Raw genomic sequence first — 14,987 nt, 5'->3', positions numbered from 1 at the left:
TTAAAGTGGTTATAAAGACAGAACATTTTTTACCTTAACCACTTCAAGGCTGGGCACTTTCACCCCCTTACTGCTCAGGCCAATTTATAGCTTTCAGCACTGTTGCACTTTGAATGACAATTGTGCGGTCATGCAACACTGTACCCATATGAAATTGTTATAATTTTTTTGAGAAAGATAGAGCTTTCTTTTGGCGGTAGTTAATCACCACTGTGTTTTTTCATTTGTGCTAAACAAATTAAAAAAGACCAAACATTGTGAAAAAAATGCTTTTCTTAGTTTCTGTTATAAAATTTTACAAATAAGTAATTTTTCTCCTTCACTGATGGGGCTGCACTTATATTTAGGACACTGATGATCAGTGCCCTGATTATCAGTGTAAGCATTATGTTGACAAGCTTGCCCGTTCTTGCCACTCCTTTCTACACAGCACACGAGGAAATGACTGCCAATAACTGGCATATCTGTTTACATGGGATCAGCTGTGATTGGACACAGCTGATCACATAGTAAAGGGCCACTGTACTTGGCCCTTTACCCTGATCTGTGATTAGTGGTGTCTGAAGGGGGCAGGGTTCTGTGAGGACATCCTCCCAGAACTATAGTACCACGCTGCAGCTGTCTTTTGGCTATAGCGCAGTACTAAACTGGTTAAAGCTGAACTAAACCCTACTATCATCTTCAGCCAAGAAAGCTGCCATCTTGGTATCTGATTGATCTTCAACTACCATTATACTGCACGTGATCAATTATGTCACCAGCCATTTGATGACAGTTAGGTTGAGAGCACAACCAATGTGACAGTTGTGCCGGGAATGTAACTTATTTTTCAAACTGTTAAATCGATGGGTTTAGTTTCACTTTAATGCATTCCCTGCATTGAAGAGGAACTTTACCCATAACAACTTGTTACAAAATAATGTTCTTTAGAAAGGAACATATATTTCACCATAATAATTCTCTATCTCTATAGAGAGCCGGTCATAATCTCCTACCATGCGAATTGCATAGGTGTGAACCCAGCCTTAACTACTTCAGCCCCGGAAGGATTTACCCCTTCCTGACCAGGCCATTTTTTGTGATACAGCACTGCGTCGCTTTAACTGACAATTGCGCTGTCGTGCAATTCTGTACCCAAACAAAATTGATGTCCTTTTCTCCCACAAATGGGAGCTTTCTTTTGGTGGTATTTGATCACCTCTGCAGTTTTTATTTCTTAGGCCATAAACAAAAAAAGAGCGACAATTTTGAAAAACAAAAAACAATATTTTTTACCTTTTGCTATAATAAATATCCCCAAAAAAATGTAAAACGACAAATTTCTCCCTCAGTTTAGGACAATATGTATTCTTCTACACTTTTTTTGTTTAAAAAAATCCCAATTAGCGCATATTGATTGATTTGTGCAAAGCTTATCTCGTCTACAAAATAGGGGATAGATTTATGGCATTTTTATCATTATTTATTTATTTTTTTACTAGTAATGGTGGTGATCTGTGATTTTTAGCCGGACTGTGACATTGCGGCAGACAGATCAGAGACTTTTTTGGGACCAGTGACATTTATCCAGCGATCAGTGCTATAAAAATGCACTGATTACTGTATAAATTACACTGGCAGGGAAGGGGTTAACACCAGGGGTGATCAAAGGGTTAAAAGTTCCCTAGGGAGGTGTTTCTAACTGTTGGGGGAGGGGACTGACAGGGAGTAGAGAGAGATCACTGTTCCTAATCACTAGGAACAGACGATTTCACTCTACTCCCCTGACAGAATGGGGATCTGCTTTGTTTACACTGGCAGATCCCCGTTATGCCTCTCTGTGGAGTGATCGCAGCTGGCCAGTGGACATTGCGGCAGCACACCCACTGTACATTTTATTCAATAAAAAGCAGCGCTGTGACAACAAAGGTATGTATGATAAAGACCAAACAAAATAAATGAATATTAGACCCAAAATTGGGATAAATTACAAAAGTTCATAATAAAGTTCATAATAAACTAATAGAGGAAAAAAGTCCTATCCAGAATCAAATTCAGATAGTGGATAATATGAAAAAACGTAGATAAGTGGGAATGCATATAATTCAGTATGTCCTTCACCGCACCACTGTGTTAATAGTAGGAATGCGCGCTTACCAAACGGCAAGCTTAGAGAAGCTTGCGACTATTCCTACTATTAACACAGTGGTGCGGTGAAGGACATACTGAATTATACTGAATTATATGCATTCCCACTTATCTACGTTTTTTCATATTATCCACTATCTGAATTTGATTCTGGATAGGACTTTTTTCCTCTATTAGTTTATTATGAACTTTATTATGAACTTTTGTAATTTATCCCAATTTTGGGTCTAATATTCATTTATTTTGTTTGGTCTTTATCATACATACCTTTGTTGTCACAGCGCTGCTTTTTATTGAATAATTTGTAATGTGTGTATCCCACTTTTAGCGGCTGCTTGCATATTTTTCTACTCACTGATTTGTCACTTTTGTTTTTTCATTTTTTAATAAGTTTTTTATGTACTAAATTTTTATATATAGCGCGGTGGTTCGCCCTTTCTAAACACCCACTGTACCTATTGCAGGAAGCAACATACACCTACGGCGATTCGCACAATATGGCCGACCTGCCGCAGTATAATAATGGTGGCTGGTCCGCAAGTGGTTAAAGCGGAACCATACTTTTCTCAGCTCCAGCGATGCGGCATCCCCAAGCTCCCCACCCGGCCACTGACATCTTCGGGTGACCAGCTTCTGGGTCCCAATTGCCAGCCGCTGTCATTGGCTGGGAGGGGATGACGGCACTCTCGTGCATGGGAGTTCAGTCAGCTTCAGAATTGCATGCGCCGCTAACTGTACAAGCAGGTAAGTAGTTTTGCTGCCAAAGAGACAAAGCGTATCTCTTCTGCATTTAGCCCCCGTTCACGCCTGAGGCTAGTCATGGGATTTCACATGTCTAAATCACATGAAAAGTCACACCCTATTGTCTCCCCTATGCACACACAGGCGTTTACAGGTGTATTAGAAGACAAGCGTTTATAGGCATAAGAAAAAAACCCATCATCACATTTGGGAGAGCAGCTTTAGAGCAGATAAATAAGGAATGTGCATAAATGCAAGATACACTTAGGAGCGTTAGGCTACTTTCACACTGAGGCGCTTTACAGGTGCTATAGCGCTAAAAATAGTGCCTGCAAATCGCCTCCTGTCACTGGAGCGGTGCGCTGGCAGGACTTTAAAAAAAGTCCCGCAAGCAGTGTCTTTGAGGTGCTATAGAAGCCGTTTATACACAGCTTCTAAAGCTCCCCTCCCCATTGAAATCAATCGGAAGTGGCGCTTTTAACCCATTCATTCAGCCGCTAGCGAGGGTTGTAATCGCCTCAAAAACAATGGTAAAGCACCACTAGTTACTGCCGACGCCCCTCAGTGTGAAAGTGCCCTTAATGCAGTCCATTGGCCAGAAAAAATAAAAAATATTCTGACCACTATCATGTATTAATGAATAAATCCATGTGCAATGCGCAGCTTTTACCGCATTTTTTTCACGCAACTTTTCTCCTGCCAGGAAAAAAAGGTGTTCAGAGAGCTGAGGAAAGCGCTGAGTGTTTGTGAGGCCATAAAGTACACATATACAAGCTGTTTGGGGATACTTTTTATTCCCAGTACAGAATGGAATCTCTGGTATTGATGTTGGGGGGTATGACATAGAAACCAAGCACTGCTCTAGGGGGCGTGCACATGTTTTATCCAGCTACACCCTATCTTCTTAGGCCCAGACTAGGTAATACTGTGCAGGTGACGACCTATTTGGACTCCCGCCACTCCAAGTGAGGGCGCCGTCTCCATATCAACCACTGTAAGCGGGATGGAGACGTCACGGACACTCTCCCAGGCCCATCCCGTGCCCGCGCACAGCCGTAACCCGCGCGCTTCTGGACGTTTCTGTCCCTTCGCGCTTTCTTTCTGCTGCCGACCGACGTCACACACGCATCCTGCATGTACGCGGGAGCGAGCTTCCCGTTCTAGAGCGCGCGGGAAAAAAAGCCGGACACTGGTACTTCCCACACATAAGTCGGCATCACTGTACATAAGCGTCAGAAATGAACGATACGGCGGCGCCTTGTGTTGTTACTGTGTCACTCTGAGTATGTAATGAGCCACTATCCCCTCACCACATGAGGATAGGTGACGCACTGCCGCACCTCATTGCATAACCGGGAATGGCAAGGGGGGACCGCCGCTTCCGCTCGTACACCCATCAAGTGACATCACCCTCCACACATCGCCATGTTTTGTTCTTTCCCGCTGTTACCAGCGTTAGCTGTCATCCCCGAACAGCCCCGCGGGCACGCGCACGCTCGCTGTGCTTCGCGGACGCCGTAGCGTCTCCGCAGACCACGTGAGAACACCAAATGGGCGGGGCTTGCGCGAAAAAGGAAGACGCTAGCTCGAGCGAACGCTACGCACTCTATAGAAGCTGCGGCGGCTTGTTGGTGACGTAGGAGCAGCGCGTGACGGAGGCCAAGCCTGCGAGCGGTCTCCAGGAACCTGGGGGGAGGGGCGAGTGAGCACGAGACAAACTCGGCCGGGTCACTAAGCTGCGGTCAGCACACCCGCCTATCAGTCACCTCCCGCCGCGACGTGTGTGGGCGGCTCCTGTTTGTAGCGTGTCCCGGATATTGTAAAGAGGTGAGGTGGGGGGTGTCATTACCACCGCCTCCTCTATCTCCGCCTCTTCCTCGGCTCTCTCCTCCTCCGCCCAGCTCACCCGAACAACCCGCCCGGCACCGGCAGCAGCGAGAGGCATCATGGCGCTGAAGCGGATTCACAAGGTGAGGGGCGCCGGGGCTGTGAGGGAGGTGGGGTGAGGGTCTAACACCCGGTGGTGGTGGCGGCGGCCCAGGCCTCTACCGCATATATCCTCTCTGCGCAACACCAGGGGCCCGGCCGCCGCCGCTCCCTCCCTCTCACCATTAGCCGAGCTTCCCCTGTATAGTAAGGCGGCCGTTCTAATAGCGTGCTGTGAGGTGTCTCCCCTCCCCCCCATGTATGAGAAGAATGGTGTCGGTGTGAGTAAGGCGGGAGCTGTGTGTGTGCCTCCCAGGCAGCGGCGTCCATAGCCAGGCTGCTCCCTCCCTCTTCGGCTCATCATCCTGCAGTATAAGATGGCGGCGGCGCTGAGAAGAAGGGCAGCACTGCTCCCGCGCCGCCATCCATCCGCCTCACCCGGCTCTCCATAGCTGGGTGTCATGTGTGCCGGGTGCTCACACGTCAGGAGGAGGGGGAGGGAGGGGGGGGGGGGGTTGTCATCTCTATATACACCCAGATCTATGGTGGCCGTTCCACCTTTACATTGGACTCTGCTGCTTTCACTTTCCCCAGAATGACGAAAGAGCTAACACAGGGCTGCTGGCCACATACAAACATCCTGTCGTATTTCTCAGGGTGGTCTCTACTACCTTACTACACCTGTTGCTCATCTGTTCTGAAGATTAATAGAAGCAGGCCACCACTTCTACAGGGACACGGTGCTTTGTTGTTTTTTACCCTTAGTTCCTGGTAGATGGTGATAAGAGATGTAACTCCACTTGACATCTTTTCAGGTTATTCTTATGTTAGTGGGCAGCTGTTCTTGTCACGCAGGTTTTGTAATCCTATAGAACAGTGATGGTGAACCTTGGCGACCTAGATGTGAACTACATTTCCCATGATGCTCATGCACTCTGCAGTGTAGGTGAGCATCATGGGACATGTAGTTCCAAAAACATCTGGGGTGCCAAGGTTCACCATCACTGCTATAGAACTTTGGTCTCCAAGCTATGGCTCATCCAGTTGTTCAGGAACTACAATTCCCATTATGCCTCATCATGTCTGTCAATGTCAGTTTTGCAATGACTCATGGGATGTGTAGTTCTGCAACAGCTGAAGGCATATAGTTTGGAGATCCCCTGCTATAGAAGCTTATGGGAAACTGATTTGAAGCAGGTCAGGTGCATCTTTTTTTTTAGCATCCCAAACTGATGCCATTGGAACTACCACACAGCCCGTCAAAACTGAGGTCCACAGTTGTTCCACAAAGAAAGGTTAGACCCCTTTCACACTAAGCCGCCCCGGGTGTCAGCAGTACTAATTTTAGCGCCGCTTTACTGTAGTTTTAGCAGTGCAATGCGGCCACTAGCGGGCGGTTTTAACCCTCTGCTAGTGGCCTTGAAAGGGGTTAAATCCGCCCGCAAAAAACACTGCTACAGTAACACTTTGCCTGTGGTATAGCAGCGCTGCCCCATTGTTTTCAATGGGCAGGAGCGGCGTATTCACCGCTCCTACACCACTGTAAAGAAGCTGCTGGCAGGACTTTTTGTAAATCCCTGCCAGCGCAGTGCCCCAGTGTGAAAGCACTCGGGTTTTCACACTGGGTTTGCAGCTGAGGCTTTTTTCAGGCGCTATGCAGGCACTATTTTTAGCGCTATGGCGCCTGAAAAACTCCTTAGTGTGAAAGGGGTCTAAGTGACAGCACTTCCTTCTCTTAGGCCTCGTCTATGCACACTGGGCTTTAAGTGGTCCTTAAAGCTGGGCCCCACCCAAAAGGGAAAGCTCTGCTTATTTGCCCCCCTCCTCTGCTGTCACGTTTAGCATCTTTTGGGTGGGGTACCTGTTTTTAACAGGTACCCCTTCCTACTTCAGTACGACTTCGCCGTGGCAAACTCATCTGAAAGTCTGGCCCCCCTCCTTCCACTGCCACTGAGCCATTCACGAAGCGAAGCACGCTTTACGCATGCACAGGAGGGTACCGGCTTCACTGCCTGTTTCCCTTACCCAAAATGGCCTCAGCACCCGAGAGCCGACTAGCTCAGGCAAAGATTCCTGGACAGATAAGTTTCCTAATGTTAAAAGTCAGCGGGTACATTGTTTGCAGCTGCTGACTTTTAATGTTTACTGAAGCACGGAGCTCCACTTGGTTTTTTACCTTGGTGCAGTCTATGTGTTAAGGTAAAAAAAAACACCTGTGCTGCAGCACCCCTCCTTTTCTTGCCTGATCCAACGATGTGTACAATCGTAGCGTCTCCTGCCCCTGTCTCCTACATTGGACAGATTAATAGCAGGTCCTGTCAATTAAAAGCTGACACAGGGGCAAGTCCCACTGTCTGTCAATGAATGCGGCAGCAGGTCTCGGGAGGAAGCGGGCACACAGGTGCCCCCCAGGGAAAGCGGCTCTCTGCTTAAGAGGGTCCTGGAGCTCTGGTGTGGGACTCTGAAAGAGGATCGGGGCTGCTCTGTGCGAAAGCATTGCACAGAACTGGTAAGTATAGTCATGTTTGTTTTTCATAGAGGAAAATAAAATAAAAGATTTAATACCACTTTAAAGCAGTAGTAAACCACCAGAAAAATTGGGGTCCCCCTGCAGGTTTATCATAAGGTACTAGTATGCACCACATACTAATACATAATGACAGACTTGCCTAGACACTGAGCCCTCCAGCGCAGTGCTGGCACATCTCCCCTGGTTTCACGGAATGGCAAGGGCCATAATGACATCACTCCTGTATGGTGGGCTCTGGCACAAAGTTATTACTGGTATGTCATCCCTTCAGAGCGCATGCGCCGAGGATGTCATCGGCTGCATGTGCGAATATCTCCTAAATAGTGCAAGTTTAGGTGATATTTACTGTATCTACAGGTACCTGTAGGTACCAGTTTAAAAGTGGACTTTACTTCTACAGAAGGCATGTGTTTTGCCTGAAGAAATGGCTTAATGTTCTATGTTTCCATGCACATTAGGACATTTTTAGAGGCATATTTTAACCACTTCAAGACCGCAATATGATTATATACATTGCAGTTTTAAAGTGGCTTACTGAGGCTATGACCCCCCCCCCCCCCCCCTTTTTTTATTTTTTATTTTTTATTTTTTTTTTCCAGGTGGAGATTGTTTCTGATAAAAGTGATTTGAGTGGCTTATTAGCCACTGGATCACTTTTAGAGGCAGCAGGAGGGGTCAACCTCCCCCTCACTTCAGTTTTTCTCGGGTGTACAGTTCTCACTGGTAAGCCTGGGAAACAATCTGGTGGTTTGCTCAGTTGGCCATAGAAAAGTAAAGTAGTGAGTGTACAGCTTGTATAACAGTATAAATTTGCTGTCCCCTCAATAACTCGACACGCAGCCATTAATGTCTAAACCGCTGGCAACTAAAGTGAGTATACCCCTAAGTGAAAATGTCCAAATTGGGCCCGAAATGTCAATATTGCGTGGCCACCGTTATTTTTCAATACTGCCTTAACCCTCTTGGGTATGGAGTTCACCAGAGCTTCACAGGTTGCCACTGGAGTCCTCTTCCACAATGACATCACAGAGCTGGTGATGTTGGAGACCTTGTGTTCCTCCACCTTCCGTTTAAGGATCCCCCACAGATGCTTATTAGGGTTTAGGCCTGGAGACATGCTTTGCCAGTCCATCATCTTCACTCTCAGCTATTATGTTGGAATGCTGCCCTGCGGCCCAGTCTCCGAAGGGAGGGGATCATGCCCTGCTTCAGTATGCCACAGTACATGTTGGCATTCATGGCTCCCCAGTACCTGCAGCACACATGCAACCCCAGACCATAGCACTCCCACCACCATGCTTGATTGTTGGCAAGACGCACTTTGTACTCGCCTGGTTGCCGCCACACACGCTTGACACCATTTGAACCATATAAGTTTATCTTGGTCTCATGAGACCACAGGACATGGTTCCAGTAATCCGTGTTCTTAGTCTGCTTGTCTTCAGCAAACTGTTTGCGGGCTTTCTTGTGCATCATCTTTAGAAGAGGCAGCCTTCTGCGATGACAGCCATGCAGACCAATTTGATGCAGTGTGCGGCGTATGGTCTGAGCACTGGCAGGCTGACCCCCGCCCCCCCCTTCAACTTCTGCAGCAACTCATACGTCTATTTCCCAAAGGCACCCTCTGGATATGACGCTGAGCACGTGCACTCAACCTCTTTGGTTGACCATGGCGAGACCTGTTCTGAGTGGAACCTGTCCTGTTAAACCGCAGTTTGGTTTTGGCCATCTTGCTGCAGCTCAGTTTCAGGGTCTTGGCAATCTTCTTATAGCCTAGGCCATCTTTTTTTCAGATCCTAAGAGTTCTTTGCCATGAGGTGCCATGTTGAACTTCCAGTGACCAGTATGAGAGAGAGCGATAAGACCAAATCTAACACATCACATTTATACCCGAGACCTTGTAACACTAACAAGTCACATGACATTGGGGAGATAAAATGGCTAATTGGGCCCAATTTGGACATTTTCATTTAGGGATATACTCACTTTTGTTGCAATTGGTTTATACATTAATGGCTGTGTTTAGTTATTTTGAGGGGGCAGCAAATTTACACTGTTATACAAGCTGTACGCTCATTACTTTACATTGTAGCAAAGTGTCATTTCTTCAGTGTTGTCCAGGGTGGATATGAATGATTTTATTTTTTAAATCAGATTTTTTTTTTTTTTTTTTTTTTGATTAAATTTTGTTTTAATAAAATGCTTTTGGAGTAAAAATCTATCTATAGAGTTTTTTTTTTCTTATTAACCACTTAAGGATCAAGCTTCTTTTTGAGATGTGGTGTTTACAAGTTATAAACAGTTTTTTGCTAGAAAATTACTTAGAACCCCCAAACATTATAATTTCTTTTTTTTTTTTTTTCTAACACCCTAGAGAATAAAATGGCAGTCGTTGCAATACTTTGTCACACCGTATTTGTGCAGCGGTCTTACAAGCGCACTTTTTTTTTTGGAAAAAATACACTTTTTTTAATTAAAAAAGACAACAGTAAAGTTGGCCCAATTTTTTTTTAAAATTTTGTGAAAGGTAATGCTATGCCGAGTAAATTGATACCCAACTTTTCACGCTTCAAAATTGGGCCCGCTCGTGGAATGGCGAAAAACTTTTTACCCTTAAATCTCCATATGTTTATGCGTTTCTTCTGCACGCGTGATTGACGGGGCACGTTTTAAAAAAAAAAAAATTTTAATTTATTTTTACAGTTTTTTTTTTTTTTTTTTTTTTTTTTTTTGTCACTTTTATTCCTTTTATAAGGAATGTAAAGATCCCTTGTAATAGAAAAAAAGCATGACAGGACTTCTTAAATATGAGATCTGGGGTCAAAAAGACCTTAGATCTCGTATTTACACTGAAATGCAATTAAAAAATGTTATTTACAAAAAAAATGGCCCTTTAACCGCTTCCCGACCAACCGCCGCCGTTATACTGCAGCAGGTTGGCTCCCCTGTGCGAGCCGTTGTAGCTATACGTCAGCTCGTGGGGTCGGGATAGCAGGCGTGCGCTGCATAGCGGGGGTGACAGTGCCTGACGGTCGTGATGACCGCCGGCCATGGGCGCTCGTGTGCAGGAGAGACCGAACAGGGATGAGTGTGTGTAAACACACACTTCCCTGTTCTGACAGGAGTGACAGATTGTGTGTTCTTATTAGCTAGGATCCACGATCCGATCCATCACTTCCTCCAGTCAGTCCCCTCCCCCCTTCAGTTAGAATCATCTCCCAGGGAACACAGTTAACCCCTCGAGCACCCTCCTAGTGTTAACCCCTTTTAATGTCAGTGACACTTTTACAGTAATCAATGCAATTTTATAGCATTGATCGCTGTATTAATTACAATGGTCACAAAAATGTGTCAAAATTGTCCGATGTGTCTGCCATAATGTCGCAGTCATGATAAAAATCGCAGATCGCTGCCATTACTTTAAAAAAAAAAAGCTATAAATCTATCCCCTATTTTGTAGCAGCTATAACTTTTGCGCAAACCAATCAATATACCCTTATTGCAATTTTTTACCAAAAATATGTAGAATACATATCTGCCTAAACTGAGGAAGAAAATGGTTTTATATATTTATTATCGTCTCCATGCCCGGCCAGGGTGAAGATCCGATTTTCCTCTGCTGCTGCCGATGGATCCAATAAGCGGCGTAGAGCATCGGAGCGGGAAGGGGGGGCCCTCTCCCGCCGCCCATAAATGATCCTGCGGCGAATCCGCAGCAGAGACCACTCTTATCGGAAACTGGACCGCCGGCCGAACACGAGGATACCGGGGTTATGGCAGCTAGCTGCTGCCATAACGATATCCCCCGTCAAAGTAAGGACGTATATCGGGGTGTGGCGGTCCGAAAGTAGTTAAGGTACATTAAAAATTTAGTTTATTCAGCATAAAATGGAGCTTAGTTGTGTAGCATGAGGCTGTATATTCTGCAGTATTTACATTTTTGGTTAACTAAATTGAAACCAAGCTGAGATAACATGCACTGCATTCACACAATTTCATAGTAACCATAAGATAAACCAAAGTTCAGGAATATTCCTTGATCCCATTGTTTTGCAAATCTATGTACACTACAAACTATATGACTGAATCAGTTCCGATATTGCAGTTTTTCTAACCTGACAGCTTATTATTCTAAATAGGAAACCTTAATTTTGTTAGCAAATATTAAAGACTCTAACTACCAGCGAGACTGAGTCCTCCATCGTGGCAGCGCCCTTTTAGCGGGCATCCACTCGCCTGCTCACCAGTCAGAGGAGCGGCCGCTGTGCTCTTTAAAAATTATGATTTAAATGAACCCTGGTGTTGTCACAAAAGATATAATAAAATATTTACAAAAATGTGAGGCGTGTACTCGCCCATATCCAGCCCCGGCGTAACTTTAAGCTTTGTGACTGATTCCTCAACATTATTCTCAAGAATCTGCTGCTATTGAGTGGAATCCATGCGACCCTCAACTTTAACCAGATTCCCAGTACCGGCAGTGGCCACACAGCCCCACAGCATCCACTTCCACCATATTTTACTGTGGGTAGCAAGTGTTTTTTCTTGGAATGCAGTGTTCTTTTGCTGCCATGCATAATGCCCTTTGTTATGACCAAATAACTCAATCTTTGTTTCATCAGTCCACAGCACCTTATTCCAAAATGAAGCTGGCTTGTCCAAATGTTCGTTTGCATACCTCAGGCTTCTTTCGCATCACTCTCCCATACAGCTTTTCCCTGTGCAAAGTGCGCTGAATTGTTGAAGGATGCACAGTGACACAATCTGCAGCAAGTTGAGGCTGTCTGTGGACTCTTTTTGACTGTTCTCACCATCCTTCGCCTCCAATATTTTATGTGGCCTGCTACTTCTGGGCTTAACAAGAACTGTGCCTGTGGTCTTCCATTTCCTCACTATGTTCCTTACAGTGGACACTTGACAGCTTATATCTCTGCGATAACTTTTTGTAGCCTTCTCCTAAACTATAATGTAGAACAATCTTTGTTTTCAGATCATTTGAGAGTTGTTTTGAGGCCCCCATGTTGCCACTCTTCAGAGGAGAGTCAAAGAGAACAACTTGCAATTGGCCACCTTTTAGAGCCCATTCACACAGGGACGACTTGTCAGGCGACCTAGTCGCCTGACAAGTCGCCTCCCGTTCTGTCGCTCCAACTTAGAAAAAGGTTCCTGTACGACTTTGGGGGCGACTTGCATAGACTTCTATACAGAAGTCGTTTTGCAAGTCGCCGCAGAAGTAGTTTGCAGGTCGCCTCGCTGAGGCGACCTGCAAGTCGTGTTGCCCCTGTGTGAACCGGGTATAAATACCTTTTCTCATGATTGGATGCACCTGTCTATGAAGTTTAAGGCTTAGGCTCGGTTCACACTGGGGCGACTTGGGATCCGACTTGTACGCCCTCAAGTCGCCCCAGAAATAGTTTCAATGGGAGTGAACGCTAGCGTCTTAATAGACGCTACTGAAGTCGCTCCGACTTCAGAGCTTACTCCCTGTACTACTTTGATCCGACTTGGTAGGCGACCTGTACCATAGAAATCAATGGAAGTCGCCTCCAAGTCGGATCTCTGTAAAGTCAAGCGACTTTGCAGGGAAAACCCCTCCCTCCCAGAGAGCTGATTGGCCACAGGCGAAGTCGCCTGTCATGGAGGCGACTTCAAGTCGCCTTGTAATTTGCTGAAGTCGCGTTGAAGTCGCGGTACAAAGTCGCGCTGAAGTCGTGTTGCCCCAGTGTGAACCGACCCTTAATGAGCTCACCAAACCAATTGTGTGTTCCAATTAATCAGTGCTAAGTAGTTACAGGTATTCAAATCAACAAAATGACAAGAGTGCCCAAATTTATGCACCTGTCTAATTTCGTTTTGATGCATGTTGCGCTTTTTCTGTTAATCCAATAAACCTATTTTCACTACTGAAATATTACTGTGTCCTTCAAGAGGAAGTAAACCCTGATGGGTTTTACTTTGTTTCCCTGCAAAGGTAAAGCAAAATGGGCTACTATGCATCGCATAGTAGCCCATTATGTGTCAGTTACCTGACACAGGAGCCTGTGATGTCCCCACTTTTTCTCACCGGCAGCGAGCATCCATTCTTCACCCCTCTTCCTTCAGGGGGCCGTGAACTCCTGCCCTGTGACTGGCCGGAGTCACGTGACGTCACTCCCGCGCATGCGCGTGGGAGTCGCCAGTCACGGCATGACCCCCAGCTTGAAATGGCACAGCGTGCCCTTTCAAGAGTTTGCATGCGCCGAAGACAGCATCGTTCGGGGAAATAGTAAATATCTCCTTAACTGTGTAGGTTTAGGAGATATTTCAAGCACTTACAGGTAAGCCTTAATCTAGGCTTACCTGTAGGAGAAAGGGGTCTGTAAGGGTTTACAGCCACTTTCAGTTATTTGATCAAAATGAAATTGCTGATCCAAACATCCAGATATTTATAAATGACAATCATGGAAATTGTCAGGGGTTCCTAAACTTTTGCATACAACTGTATATTGAATTAAAAAAAGTACAGTTGGCACAGTTTGTCTAATGTGAAAGATGATTTTACGCCAAGTAAATAGATGCCTAATTATGTCATGCTTTAAAATTGCGCATGCTCGTGGAATGACGACAAACTATGGTACTTAAAAAATCTCAGTTACCTGTTTAGTGATCTGAGTTAGAGGTCTTGCGCTAGAAGTTATGCTCTTGCTCTAACAATCATGGCTATACCTCACGTGTGGTTTAAACAATGTTTACATATGCGGGAGCGACTTGCATATGTGTTCGCTTCTGCTCGTAGGGATAGGGTGTTTTTTACTTTTTTTTTTTTTAAACAAGAGGGACAGTGGAAAAAAAAAAAAAAAAAAAAAAAAAAAAAAACTTTTATTCCTATTACAAGAATTGTAAACATCCCTTGTATAGAAAGCATAACAGGTTCTCTTTAAGAGATCTGGGGTCAAAAAGACCTCGGATCGCTCGTTTTGGTTTTTTTGCAAAAAAAAGGATGGAATTGACTAGGATGCAGTGGTAGGGTGGACACCTCTACTGCTGCCTATAAAAGTGATCTTGTAGCGTATCTGCTGCTGGAACCACCTTTATCTGAAAGCTGACCGAAAAGGGGGTTGCACCTCTCCTGCCTCCCCAAAAAATGATTCCATGGCGAATCTATCGCCAGGACCACTTTCACTTTTTTAATCTGATGCTGGGTTGCCGTGTGTGGGGGAAAAAAAAAAACGCACCCGGGGTTATGGCAGCTAAAGTCAAAGTAGCGATGTATAGACACAGTCGGTGGTTAAAGTGTTATTGAAGAGGAAAAATATATATCTATCATGTTATACTTGCTATGTGCAGTGGTATTGCCCCGACTTGCCCTAGTCCTCCTCTCCTTGGGTCCCTGGGGGTAGTCTTGGCTTCTCCTTTGTTTTGGGACTACCGTAGTCAGCCACTGGCTATGGGGAGAAGCGTGGTCCATGCGCTCCCGACCTGTGTCTATGGAGCCACACTCCATAGCCTTACACAGTGGGACTTGGGAGCACCCCTTCCACTGCATTTGATTGACAGCAGCAAGAGCCAATGACTCCCACTGCTTCTCGGATGCTGTGTAAAGAGGAAGTAAGGGGAGAATAGATGCAGCTGTGCACAGCGCTGATCTCTTCCCCCTACAAGGAGGGGGCACTGAGAAACTTAA

At 45.5% G+C, this 14,987-nt stretch overlaps 1 protein-coding gene across 2 annotated transcripts in view; it reads left to right on the top strand.

Moving 5' to 3' along the window:
* Positions 1-4,406: 4,406 nt before the first annotated feature.
* The window catches only part of UBE2D3 (ubiquitin conjugating enzyme E2 D3), a 125,975-nt gene continuing 115,394 nt past the window's right edge, over positions 4,407-14,987 (top strand). The window contains exon 1 of one of the 2 annotated variants that reach the window (XM_073601675.1): positions 4,407-4,838. In XM_073601675.1, the coding sequence (XP_073457776.1) occupies positions 4,815-4,838 (24 nt within the window). In that variant the 5' untranslated portion in view covers positions 4,407-4,814. The remainder of the gene's footprint in view (positions 4,839-14,987) is intronic. The other variant, XM_073601680.1, reaches the window with a different exon arrangement.

The sequence above is a fragment of the Aquarana catesbeiana genome, linkage group LG01 (assembly GCF_042186555.1).
Source record: "Aquarana catesbeiana isolate 2022-GZ linkage group LG01, ASM4218655v1, whole genome shotgun sequence".
NCBI classification, from domain to species: domain Eukaryota; kingdom Metazoa; phylum Chordata; class Amphibia; order Anura; family Ranidae; genus Aquarana; species Aquarana catesbeiana.
Note: the sequence above shows the minus strand (reverse complement) of the source record. Positions and strands in the feature narration are given on the sequence as shown.